The sequence below is a fragment of the Apteryx rowi genome, unplaced genomic scaffold, assembly GCF_003343035.1.
Source record: "Apteryx rowi isolate R43461 unplaced genomic scaffold, aptRow1 scaffold_557, whole genome shotgun sequence".
Taxonomy (NCBI): Eukaryota; Metazoa; Chordata; class Aves; order Apterygiformes; family Apterygidae; genus Apteryx; species Apteryx rowi.
The window spans coordinates 209599-223281 of record NW_020450824.1 but is presented as its reverse complement, the minus strand read 5'-3'; the positions used below and the strand labels follow the sequence as shown (position 1 = coordinate 223281).

The 13683-nt window shown below is 39.6% G+C and overlaps 1 protein-coding gene across 2 annotated transcripts in view; it reads left to right on the top strand.

Moving 5' to 3' along the window:
- Positions 1-13683, top strand: part of ANTXR2 (ANTXR cell adhesion molecule 2) — a 122718-nt gene that overhangs the window by 22477 nt on the left and 86558 nt on the right. For both annotated transcript variants that reach the window (XM_026081624.1, XM_026081622.1), the window contains 2 exons: positions 7569-7629; positions 9154-9249. In XM_026081624.1, the coding sequence (XP_025937409.1) occupies positions 7569-7629; positions 9154-9249 (157 nt within the window). The remainder of the gene's footprint in view (positions 1-7568; positions 7630-9153; positions 9250-13683) is intronic.

Genomic DNA, 13683 nt, shown 5'->3' with positions numbered 1-13683 from the left:
GGGCTGACTTGCATCTATCTACCACTCTGTCTTGCTTGAGGGGGGATCTGAGGGAAATGCATCTCTTCCTGATGTAGGTGTGTCACGGTTAACTGAGAAATGTGCTTGGTATGGTATGTTAGGAAAAGCACATCTTCTSTGCATGTCAAACTGTGAACATGGCTTCTCCAGTTTTAATTTTGTTTGCAGTTTGCCATGGTTCCTAGGTCATCTTTCCTCATAGTTATAGTTTGCTCACTAGGTGTTGTGTTTATAGGATCCCTAGAGAAAATGATGGACTCCACATTTGGAGGGGAGAGAGGAAAAAAAGGGAGGTTGAGATCTTAGAAAAGCCACTGTTTTGAGTTTGCTGGTAAATTAGCRTTTTTGTGCTGTTTTGCCATGTTTCTGAACCATGCAGGACACATTTTGCAGTGAGCGTACACATGACCAGCTGGCGGACTATGAACAGGCAGTGCTCGAGGCTCACAAGCTCAGAGTGCAATGAGCAGGAATTAATCCTGCTGTAAATACATTTTTGCACAGTGACTGCGAAAGTGATTATATTGCRCTGTCAGTGTATCTTTCATATAGCCTGCCATACATGAGTATAGCAAATAAGGTTACTTTTAACAGTTGAACATTTTTGCGTCTTTAAAAATTGGTTCTGGAAATAGCAAGTTAGATGCATTTGTTATAATAAAAACACAGTTGTGTTAATGGAACCGTATTGCCTTCCTCTGTGAAGAGTCAAGCCAGCGTGATCTGAGAATGGCTTCCAAAGARCGGTGATGAAAACAGAGGTGCATGTTTGAATTAGAACTGGGGARTAAAGACCACTAGTGATTCTGCAAATCCTTTGTTGTTCGAAAGTATCAGTGTGCTGTGTGTGACCAAAAAGTGTCCAAGAGCTGTCTTTCTACAGTTGTTCACAGTTAGACCTATCTCTTAATCAGGAAGCAAATACCTCACACATCCATATCATTTTACAGTTTCAGAACAGTAGCTAGGCTTGAAAATTGATATGGTGGTTCAATAAAGAATCCAGCTGTGCTGCTGGCCTGCCCAAATCCTGAACTCAGCATACARTTCTGGGGAGGAACAGATGCCATGAGAGTTATGATTTATGGTGCTGATTGCTGCCAAAACCTTTTGAACTGYGTACTAGGGCTAAGCAAAATCAAAYGATGCTGTGAAATGCATTGACACTTAACGTATTTTGTTAATTGTCAATGTACAGTTGGGTTGCTCATGGCTTGCTACTAGTGCATTGTTCTCACAAGATCTTGGAACGTGAAATTCATTGAAGTGCTGGAAGGGAAAGTTGTTGTTTTAGCCTGCGTGTAATACTGTACCGCATGGTGCAGCTCTGTTCCACAGTATGTTCTGGGTATATGGTAGTCATAATACTTACAAAGCTGCAGGAGCTGTACCATTTCACTATTTAAATTCTGAGAACCTTTAAGAGGCAGTAGCAAGAGTGAAAAGCAAGTCAAAGCAGAGCTGAGCTCCAGATGTGACAAGTTAAAGAGACATTGGAAAATGCAGAGGGCAAGTCTTTTAAAGGAAGAAGTGTTTGTATAAAGCAGGGGCAAGATCTGTAAGAAGGCTAAATTAATAAAAGAGGTGGAGTTTGCAAAGACTATAAGCATTGACGAGCCTTATTTCATCCTGTTGTTTGGCCGCCTTTTTTTCTAATTTATTGCAAGGACATCTGCTTTTTCTATGCTAATGTAATTATTTGTGTAGGTGTATTGTTTTTGCAGCTTAAATAATTTTAGCAAAACATGATTCTGTTTTTCAATTCAGACACCTACAGGTCAGAAACTGACAACATTTCAGTAAAACACCTCTAATAATTGAATTAAATATTTCATTAATGACATAAATTCTGAACTGCTTTGCTTATTTATGAAGTGAATTTTGAAGTTTATGTGAGCCTACAGGAACCTTCTAGCAGGAAGCACATAGAAATGCATGCCACAGACACGGCTTGTAAATACTGATTAACAACCAGGTTGCTCAGAGAGAAATTCATCAGATGAAAAGTGGTCCCAAACTGAAGGRTTGACATAGTGGCTGAACTTTCTACAAAAGTTTTATGTAAAAATTTACTTGTGCACTTGTTTTTGCCTGAAGAAGATTAAACTACCCTTGAACACAAAACAGTCTGTGGCCTGTAGACCTCTGAAATAGCTTAACAGATGAAGATAAGAGACAATCACAAAATATGGAACTTGAAGTGAAAACCTGAATGCCAGTTTGCTGTTTGAGAAGCTAAACTGTTCCAGTTCTAATTGCTGTGTGCTAAAGTGTCCTTAATGAACCAGTAAACAGGGTTTGGTAGTGACAGTGGAGTACGTAGAAACTACTTGAAAAGACAAAGCCTCTGAAAGCCGTGTGTACACCTGATACGACAAAGCTATTGTGGATGGCAGCTGAAGCTAACTTTCTGTGTGGGACATCAAAGCGTTGATCCAGCAAGGCATGTCTTTAACTCTCTTGTCTTTAAGCCAAGATCTCATCCCACCATATTCGACAACACATTCATATGCTTAAAATTCTATGTGCAGCCAAGGAATGTAATAGCTGGCTGACAGACAGAATTGGGCAGTCCAACAGCTGATTTACACATGACCCTTTCAGAAAAGGAGAGCTTGTTTAGCCAAATTCAGTCCCAGTGTACATTAGCGAGTTTACATCAAGGATGAATTTGGTTTTGAGTGCCCATGGGATATCTTAGATGCCTTTATTCTGATAACCTCTGCTGTCTGAAGTATTCTGAAATAATTAACTTGCATTACTGATAAATGCTATGGAAATTCTCTGTACAGTGTCCATTTACTTAATGGCCATAAGATGTGATTTCACTAAAAGCCTCAAAGGCTCTTTTGCCTTTAACTGTCCCTCAGAAGCTTTGCTGTGCTGTGTCTGCAGCACAAAGCGTAAGATGCGTTTATGCTGCTTGTTGTTGAGGTAGCTTTTGTAATAAGTGTTTATAGAAAATATAGCATAACACCGTCCCTTTTTTTTGGATCTTACTGAGATGTTTGTCTGCTGCAGCTGCAATATGGCAGTGATGTGGCACAAACTCTGTATATGAGGAACTACAGAATGAGTTTTTCTCAGTAGTCTGTTGTTTTTGTTGCTATTGCTGAGCAAGAAGACATTTGGGGCCTGAACTTAATGTCCCATTTTCTTTAAGCATGACAAGAGATCAATCATCCTGAAGAGCAGAAGTATTGCTTTCTGTTTTTTTTTCAGCAGCTACACGTGTTTCCAAACTAGAGTTAAAATGGCAAGCCCCTACCTGTGTTTTTGATGGTGTCCATGAGCTTCTCCACTCTGTGGAGATAAGCCACTGTGTGTTTCCAGCGGGGGTAACCAGTTCTATAGCATGGTTCTTTCTCAGACCTGGAGGAACCACTCTGTAGGTCTTCCACAGTTCTCCATTTCCAAGGTTGAAGGAAGGCAGGGCACAGGCTAACAGGTTGCAGTTCTGTTCTACACTGGCTTGTGGGGAAATGTTTTTTCTGGGGAACTTAGCATGCAGGGAAGTGCCTGGAAGGAAAGCCTTTCCAAGCCTGGGAGAACAGAGCCCTATATTTGGCATGGAACTCTGGAAATGAAAGAGATGACATCAGCTCTTTGAATCTCTCCCCTGCATGCTGTTATACTAGGGAAGTTTATAGTCTTATTTGAATTTATTATATGTCAGCAGAGTACTTAACTATCCTATTCAAGGATGGCCTTATATAGTAATTATTTCAACTTTACTTGTGGGCAGTAGGTATGTAAATGCTGAACTTGCAATGCCAAAGCGTTCTCTTTCATTGTCATGAGCTGGGAAAGAGGGAATTTAGTCACAGCTCTTAAGTTTCATTTAAATGTTGCTGATATTACATCCATAGCAAGATAATTCAAAGTTAGTTTTAAAATTAAAAAGAAAAGGAGGGGAGGGGGATGAAATCATATGCATGCTTTGGTTTGTATATTGTCATTGTTCAGATGTACTTCTGTAACATGCAAAAATGAGAAAGCACCATTGAAGGCTGTTTGTTGTTGAGACTGGTCCTATCATCTCTCCTCTTTGGCTGCAGAAGAGGTGGCAAGAATACTAGATTTCAGCGGTAGGTGAGAACTCCCACATACTGTGTGTAAGCCCACTGCTTCTCCCTTTGAACTCTACACTAAGACATCAATTGTCTTGCAAAGGAGAAAAGTTAGACAATTATACGTGCTTTTCAAAATCTCTCATCAGCTGTTGTTGAAAGAGCATTCCAGAAGGCTCCTAAAAAGGGTGGTACAGGAATGGCCCCTGGTCTAGGGATATGAAAGTATATTTAATAATAGAACATGGATCTTGATGCAAAATGGCCAAGTTGCCTTCACATCCTTCTTCCTGAAGAAATGAGCTGTTTATTGGAGTGCACTGTGTTAGCTTGTAAGGAACAGCTTGCATGGAAAGAGTGAGAAAAGAAGATTAAAACAGATAGAAAAGAGTGTGAGCCAGAGAAAGAAGAAAGTAAAGAAAGGTCACAAGTTTCTATACATTCTTTTAAGATGTGAAAACATGTTCTCCTCTCCCCCATGTGAAAGAACAAGCATAGATTGCTGCCTTTGAAAATATTTTCAGGTTTTCCAGTGTGACTGCTGAATACCTTATCCTTGTCAGCCAGATCATTCAAAACTGATAGGGCCTGGTACAATTAATAAGACTTGACCTTTTTCATGAATGCTGTTCCTGATTTTCCTGTCTTCTGTAATGGAAAATTTGGTCATATATATTGTTTAAATGTTGCTTTGAGGGAGTGTTGAGAAGAGGAGAACGCAGAAGTTAAAGGTGGAGGAAAAAAAGAGTAACCTGCATGCTTTTAGGCCAGTTCCTCATGATTCAGTTTGAGTCTTGATAATGTATTTCTGTTTTTGTTATATCTGTTTCTTAGGGTTACTTGATGACTGTTGCTGCAGGGAAGGATTTTCAGGGATAAGGCAGATTTCTATAGCAGTATCCTTTTCTTAAGGTAGAGACTATCAACAACTGACTTTTTTGAAGGGTGGAAAAGAAATAGGTAGAATATCTTAGAAAAACAAATTTCAGTATCCTTATGCATTTTTAAAACAATTTAAGCTTTGTTTCGCTGAAAATAATAGTCTGAGATTCTCACCCTTGCCAAGAGATTTAGTATCTTTGAAGAGTAGGGCTTTCTCAAGCCAAGGGAGGAACGGCAATATTTGGAGTGATGGAAAATTAGTGTCAAAGCAATTTATTATTTCTAAGGACAGTATTAAAAGACAATATTTTCCTGCTTTCTGTCATCATACCTGAGTAGCACATCTTCATGTAGACATGTGAAATCCATGGTGCCGTGGAGGAAATCAGGGTATCCTGAACTCTTAAAATTCACTTTTGTTCATGAATTCTGATCACTTATTCCAAACCATATTTTATTGCAGTAGGAGTTGTTCTGTTTTAGCAGGTCCTTCTTAAATCCAGAGAGAATTAGGCATGTCCAAATAGGCTATGTTCCTGTTTTGTGTTGATCTGGAAGTATGATGTCAGAAGAGCACTATCAAATATGGTTGAGTAACAAAAACACTACTTTCAAAGAAGAGAAGAGAAGTTAAATATGCTGCCATTGTTTTCTTCCCACAAATTCTTAGTATGGCCCTCATTTATCACCTGGTGGACAAATGGGGATAGGAGAGGTGCTTCCTGTAGCTCTAGTGCTACTCTGATGTAAAATACTATTGAATTCTAGTGGGCCTTGATTCTGCCAACTGAGACCTGTACTTCATTTTAAAGCAAGGCTGTAGTCTCATTGACTTAAAATGGACTGTTCATGTGACTGTCCTCAGAGGAAAAAAAACAGAACAATGTTTTTACAGTAAAATAAGAATCATCTGCTTTATTCTGTCTTTATTTTACCTGTACAAAATGTTATCTTATTATTTTTCTAAAATAAACTGTTACAGTTCTTCTCCTTACACTGAAATAGGAATCAAAAGCCAAGTCCTTTTTTGGAAAAAAGAGATGAACTCTTCAGCTAATATAAACTGGTTGAGTTCCACTGAACTTCAGAAAACTACATTCTTTCCAAAGATCTCCATTGCTGTGTCCCATCCAAATATATGTGTCTGAGAGACCTCAGATTTTTAGATTTGACTTAATGCTTATAAGCTGGTATTCAAAGCAGTACAGAGAATCTGCACAAAACTTTGTGGAGAGGCAGGTGATATGGAAAGTGTTAAATGATACAGGCAGTTTTTATCTTCTCAAAGCCTGGCAATTTTATGAAATGTGTGTAGGGACAGATACRGTACTGTTTGCACTGGGTCTGGATATGTAGCAATAGAACCAGCAAACAGGATAGCATAATAAAAACAGCTTCTAAAGGGGGAAAAAAAAGGAGGTAGGAGTAAGATGGATTTACATTTACTCATACTTAGGCCAGCTCAGGAACAGGCACAGTTTAGCAAATGGCAATAGTGAGGGGACAGTAACAGGACATTCTGTGCACATGACAACACAGACCTTGAATGATTCCACAGAGTGTTATATGTGAATGCCTGTTAAAGAATATACCACTTAGTACAGGCAAAGCTATACAAATACAATATGAAAGCTTTTTGCGTGCAAGAGGTCATTAAAAATTTTTGGAAAAAATCACACATTATCATTTGAAGGTAGAAGGAAGCGTAATTGTGGATTGTTTATATGTGTTTGATCCTATGAGCTTCAGGTGACTTGTTCCCCCTCAGTTAGCAGAAGTCCTCTTACCTGCTTGTACAGAAAGGGAAAAACATGTTGGTAACAAATCACAGCTCCTTCCTAGACAGCAATAGCAAATAGGAGATGGGGTGCTAGTATAGGGTTAAGATCCCATCAGTGGGAGGAGAGGATGGGCTCATGATTGCAGCAACAGTTGCAATGAAGGTGGCCAGACATACTTGATTCATTCCTCCTGCAAAGCACCATAGAAAATGGTCAAGTGGTCTGCAGCAATGAAGACCTTGGTGCCTTTTGGAAGAACATTGTCTAACTGGTTAGAGTAGCAAAGCAGGTGGACTGGTACAGCAGTAAAAAAACCACCCCACAGAATGCAGTACGCTCAAGAGCGTGGTGCATTTCTGCTCTTCTTTACATGGGGCAGGATGCCAGCACTTGGAATAATCTGCACTTGGCCTGACCCAGAGATTGTTGGAAGACTCCCTTTAGCTTGACTGGATTTTGGATCAGGCTCCTTGTGACTAACTTTTGGCTGAAACATTAAGACCGAGTTCCATGGAAAATTAGGTTAGGGAACTAGACAGAAATTCCAAGGCCAAAACCAGACGTTAGTATTGTTTTGAAGGGTGTCCCAGGTTTAATAAACCAGTTCAAGTCTTATGAACCCTTAGGAAATTTGACCGTGCAGGCGTGCAGAAGTTTTACACGATCAAGACAATGTCCTACTAAGTCAGCCACATGCACATGAAATAGTAGATGTGCATGTGCATCCTCTGGGTACAAGCATTTGTTTTAAAATAACATTTCCCACTTAAATAGCATTCTGAAACCTATTTCTTTGTTCCTTTCTTTGCAATAGGTTTTGAAGCAATCATGCACTGAGATTTTATATTTGGAACCATCCAGTGTCTGTGTGGGAGGTAAGTTTTCAGACTTGGAAAAATAATACTCAAATATAGGACTGTTGATTTCTACATTCTACCCAAACAAGAACACTCTACAGGTCATCTAGAAAGAAAAAAAAAAATCTTTAAAAATCCTAAGGGAATTTTTAAGAAAGATCAGATCCTTCTATGTTTACTCATTTTGCTCCTTGGAGGAGCTGTCTTCCTGGGCCTCCTTTTATAATTGCTAGTACATGTAAAAGTTTGGGACAGACACTTGCCTCCCACTGTCGCATTAGTCGCGTATGGTCATTTGATTTAAGAGTACTCCTCACTACCTGTTTTTTGCATGTATTCTTTTGCCTAAGAGAAACGTGAGAGAAATTCAAACTTACAGAAACCTTTCTAGAACAGCCCCCTCCCTCCCAGAAGGTAAACTTTCTAGCTTCTCAATGGCCTGCATACTTTTTTCAAAGGTTAAAACTTGTCCTGAAACTGCTTATCTSGTATTTGTTGTGTTTTGTGAAAGAGGCTATAAAGTCTAATTCCCTCTTAACAGTGGGCTCCCAACTAATGAGAAGTTATGGAAATGATCAAAAGAAACCAAAATTGTAACATGCCATTTTCCTTCACAAAGAGACTGGAAAGTAAAAAAAAGCTGTTGTCCTTGCATTCAAAGCAATGATACATACCACGTGATACTTGCATACAAATTTATATACTGCCACTGAGTTAAATTTTGGAAATCCTGATAATGTACGTTCATATAAACTCGTAATAGTTTTTGTAGTGCCCTGAATCTGTGTCATGTGAGAAGTAAAGCATTTGACTTATTTTAGCATGATACTGAAAGCAGAAATCTGCATTTTTGTGCTGCAAGTGTTAATATATTTAAGTAGAAGTGCACAAACGTACAAGTGCTTGTCTTCCCTCCAGGATTTCACAATCCACACATACTTTGAAACCAATCAAAATAAGGTAGTTGCAAAATCTACTTATTTTGATGTTTCTGTGAAGACATGGTCATTTCAATCAAACCAGTGGCTTTATAAACAAACTCTTTTCACTCCTCCTCTGTAAATCTCACAAATAATAGCATGACCCATAGGCAGCTTCCAGAGAAATAACACTCCACAGAAAGACTTCATATCTGGAGTTTTAAGTGAACCTGATCCAAGTCTTGAGAATCTTTTTATGAGACCCAGATTCCTTATTTATCAGAATTTTCACCGAGAAACTGTTTGTTACTTGTGCAGCTGAGCCCCAAGGACTTTACTTGCTCATCTCTGGTTGCTAGTCAGAATAGACTTCCTTCCAGTAGGGCTACTGTGAATGATAAAGATTGGGGAACAATTCTTTATTTTTCCTTTGGTGATCTAACTGAAGAGTGAGGTACCAAGAGACACATTAAAAAAGTGTCCTGAGAATGTCTGAAGCATAACTATGTTGTGTTTGAGCTATTGATGGCTACACTGAAATTCGCTTTGTCTGAATTCAGTCCTTATTACAAAGTACTAAAGACTGGTGATTTGGTGGGGGGTTGTTTGTTTTTCTCTCCAGAGGAGTTCCAAGTTGTTCTTAGAGGAAGTGGCTTAACCCTTGCCAGGAGACTTGATGGTATTACTTGTACCTATCACGTGAATGGAACTACCATTCGTAAGTATTGAAATTTGAGACCATCTGCCTTTATATTTCCTCCTAAGTGCTTCCCCCCCCCCTTCTTTTTACCTCATTTAATTAAAATCTAAAGAGAAAAGCATGGAAGAAAGAGAAACATGAAAGCTTTGAGGATTAATAATGTGATGTGAACACTCTTGCATCTAGCTCAGTGGTTTGAATTTGCTGCCAGTGGCCATTAGCTGTAAATTGTGACTGGTGTTTGGCTGCCCAGCTGACTGTGTGAAACAAATTGGTGATAAGTCTACTTTCTTACCTTAAAATGAGCAGATGTTTGCCTATGAAAAAGCATGACCACAGAGTGCACTAACCAAGTGTCCCCTTACTGTAGAAAGGCATGGGCCCTCATCTTCATTCCAAAAGGCAATCTTTCCAACATGCACTTACCTTGGTATCTTGGAGCATCTCTGCCCATCCTATCCGGTATAGCAGATGCATAGCCATTGGGCTGTTGGTTTCAGGGGCTTTGCAAGCTGCAGATGCCCCTCCGTGACATGGAGTCCACTTCTTGGGGCTTCTACAACAGTGTGGAAAGAATAAGGTCAAGTCAGAGCAATTGGTACTATTTTGTTCTTACATGTTGAGCTTGTTCATCAGCCCAGTATCTCAAACAGCATTTCCCTCCAGGAGAAGGTCTCACTGCAGCCACATCCCGAGCCGGACTAGTTCCCCGCATAGAGAAGAATTTAGTTTCAGACAGCATGAAACTTTCCTCGTAGCTTTATCTGTTTCCTAGAGAAAAAATGTCTACTTTCCAGTGTTTGTTTTTTATTAGCGCTCACTCTTGGCCGGATATTACAATCCTTAGATTTTCCTCTGTTATAACATCTATGTCACTGGGAAATTTAGTCCTAGTAGAAGACTGCACAAGTTAGAGAGGAAAACTAACACTGGTAGAGAGAGAATGAAACCTTTTCTTTTCTGCAAAGTCAGATATCTGATTAAATGAGTTTCCTGACAGAGATTTTCATTTTCATGTTCCCTGAGTTGGCACAAGGGTAAGGATGGTGGAGAAATTGCCATTAGTGGGAACCTCTGCCTTTTTTGATATTCAGAAACTAAAGTGGACAGCTAGTGGGTTTACATCCAACTTCTTGCTTTAAGCACTATACCTTACAAGCAAGCCAGACTGGAAAATGACCAAAAGTGGACATATATAAAAAAAATTGTTTTTTTGCTATCTAATGTCTGATTTTTGTATTAGCTTGTCTTAAATTCCTACCCTATTGAATATATTTCCAGTACATTTTATTCCTTATTCTGGATATAATATATACTTTGAAAGTGTTGCCAGTCTCTCCTGCCTGTTAAAGATCTCCTAGAACAGCTTGAAAGAATAACAGAGTAGCACAGCTGCTGTGGATAAAGGCAACTTGTGTAAATAAAGTCTACCTATATAAATTTCCGTTCATTCTCAATTAAAAATGTCATCTTTGTTTCCTATATTAAACTAGCATGCTTATTTGCACTTGTTGCATAAATTACCTTTATAGAGCTAGAATTTGCTATCTGGCAAAGTAATTCTTATCATTATATATTATCCTGGTGTACCTTCCTTACTTGGAGATGTAGGGAAACAGACTGGTTTAGTTCCAGGTGAAGAAAATTAATTCCACACTGTTTTGGACAAATATTTGAAACCTCCAAAACGTGACTTAAGGATAATCGGAACTTAAATTTGAATTTAGGGGGCTGCTTTTTAAGTCATCTGTATTTTTCAGTTCTAGTTGTGCTTTGCTCCTGACTTGCCATTTACCATGAGCAGTTCACTTCTTTACACCCCAGTTGGTCTATCTGTAAAATGAAAATAATAGCACTTACCTTCTTCACAAGAGTGTTTTGAGGCTTGCGTCAATATAGTTATGTTTGTAGTGTTGAGAATCTTCTGATGGAAGGCAGTAAGGTATTGGTGGAGATAAGGACCTACAGAATATGAGAACTGGGGTGGGCTCAGCCATTTTCCATAAACCTCATAAATTTCCGCCTCCCCTGTCCTGCTGGGAGTTGTTACTGTATTAACAGTTTTGGCATACTTAGTAGCAATGCTACCAGTATGCACCAAATAGGTTTACAGTACCTAACGACTGGTAGATTGTGGTGCTGCTAGAATTAGGGGCTGGCTGTGCTGCCAGCAATAGTCCCTAGGTACTTGGATTCTGATGTGCTGCTGCATGTTGCAGGTGGGAGGGTGAACCCCCTGTGCAGAGAGTCCAAAGGAAGCTGGCAAGGGTGAGCGGAGGTCCAGAGCAAACTGAGGGAATGATAAAAGATTAGGTTCATTACATTCACAGAAAAAAATGGTAGATGTTAACAATTTTAATATGGGCTAGCTTTTGGGATGAAGGTGAGAATTTGGCTCTCCAAATCCACTGGAAAGAGAACAAGAGGTAATGGCCTTAAAATTCTGCAAGCGATCCATGTTAAATATTAGGAAAATGGGTCTCACTGTAACAATACATAAGGCATGCAATTGGTTACCTAAAAGGCTTTTAACAGCAGCTTAGGTGAATGCTACTGAAGAATGTCTCAAGTGTTTCCTTCTTTAAATGACCTTCTGAAGTGCCTTCTGCTTTTTCTGATTCCATGATTGCATAGCCATTTGTACCAGAACAGAGTACGTATGAAGAATATTTTACATCTGCATTGCCTTAGTAGAAATAACTATACTTGGACAGAATGAAGCCCCCAAATTCTTGCAAGCATCTGATGTGAGAATTTCCAGCTACATCTCTGGGCTGCTTTTTCTTTTCTTGGCTTCAGGAAAGGGTGTGCTAAAGCACAAGAAGGGAGAGGAATGGCATAGTGATGTATTTATTATATGTTGCAGCATAACAACACAATCTGCTTTATGGGGTCTTGCCAAAGGCCTTCCCCAGCCCACCCAGGTTCTTGTCTCGAGCAATGGCCTACATCAAATGTTTAGGGAATAAATAGGGAAATTTTGTGTGATCCTTCCCCCTGATGTGCCAGCTCCTTTTCTACAGCTCTGTGCTGTGTGCCAAGCAGTTTTGTTTCAGAGGAGACCTAGAGGAGAATAGTAGATCTAGGACTGACAAAAAGGTAGGAAGGACTCTCCCCGTAATAGCAGGAGGAAGGAAATGGCCCTAAGAAAAGGAGCATTTTCCCCATGCTATTGTATTTTCTTGTACAAAAAACCAACCTATCAGTGGAACCTCACTATTTTGGAGCTTAATGGAGGAGGACACTCGCATGAGTATGTACCTGTTACATATATTTCCCCTTACTGATAACCTGGGCTCCACTTTAAGATCATCCTCAGAGCAAACAGTCATTTTGTTGGTGCTTCTGGTTTTAAAAGATCGATTTGGCATATTTCTCTTTCTGCATTTATAAAGAACCATTACCAAATGCTAGAAAGGAAACCTGCCAAATGTAGCTGTGGGATAGAAAAATCATCTATGAAACGTACCATTAAGACAAAAACATATGGCAATGTGCTAATCCCTCTTCCCCACCTCACAACTAGCCCCAAATCTAGGCCAAGCAGTTGGTGCAGATTATAGCACATAAGAAAGGAAAGGTTCATTTATGCTAACAGCTCCTCCCCCTGCTGCTCCTGAACTATTTGTATATCTGCTTTTCCCCTAAATGCAGGATAGAGTCATCTCCAAGTTTATCTTGCAGATCGTTTATCCACCCCCCAGTCAGGAAATAGTCTATGCTTGCAAGGGCAGCTCCAGTACAGCAATTAACAGTACTATCCCAGGGGAAGTTCAGAAGATGATTCTGCCCACAGGAACAGAATCCTTCCCAGCTTACCAAACACACAAGATAAAACAGCTCCCTTCAGCAAATACTGTAGGCACCGAGTACAAACAGCATTATTCTTGTTTGACCCCTTCATCTCCTTCAGGAAGACTCTTCATATAAAGGTTACAGTGAAAGGCTACTGCTGTATTCTGTCATCCAGTGAGGAGGAGGAGAGACTTTTTTGCCTTCGCTCCTTCTCACAGTTGCGGGAAAAGAGTGCTCTGCTAGACACATTGATCTACAAATAGTTACTTTATAAGCAGCTGAGGTTTAGAAGTATTTAGAGACCCTAAAGCATGAGAAACACCAGAGAAATCAACCCCACACTCACAACTGATATAATGGTCATTGGATGCAATACATGGGAATGGACCTAATTAGAAACAAACCTTCATCTTGCAAATATTAGGAGTTCCCTAATAATGTTCTCAATCTTTTTAGAAAGGCCTTGATTCTAGGCAAACATCACTCTCTGGGAGAGGTTGAGCTGAAATGCGTGAATTTAATCAAGGTGATGTGTGCTCATATTACATACTGTGGGCTTGTATGTTCCCTTGACAAGATATGGCTTTAAAAAGAAAAAAAAATTTCCTGACTTAAGGCCCTTCCTTGCTTGCAAGTGCAGGACATAGCCAAACCAAT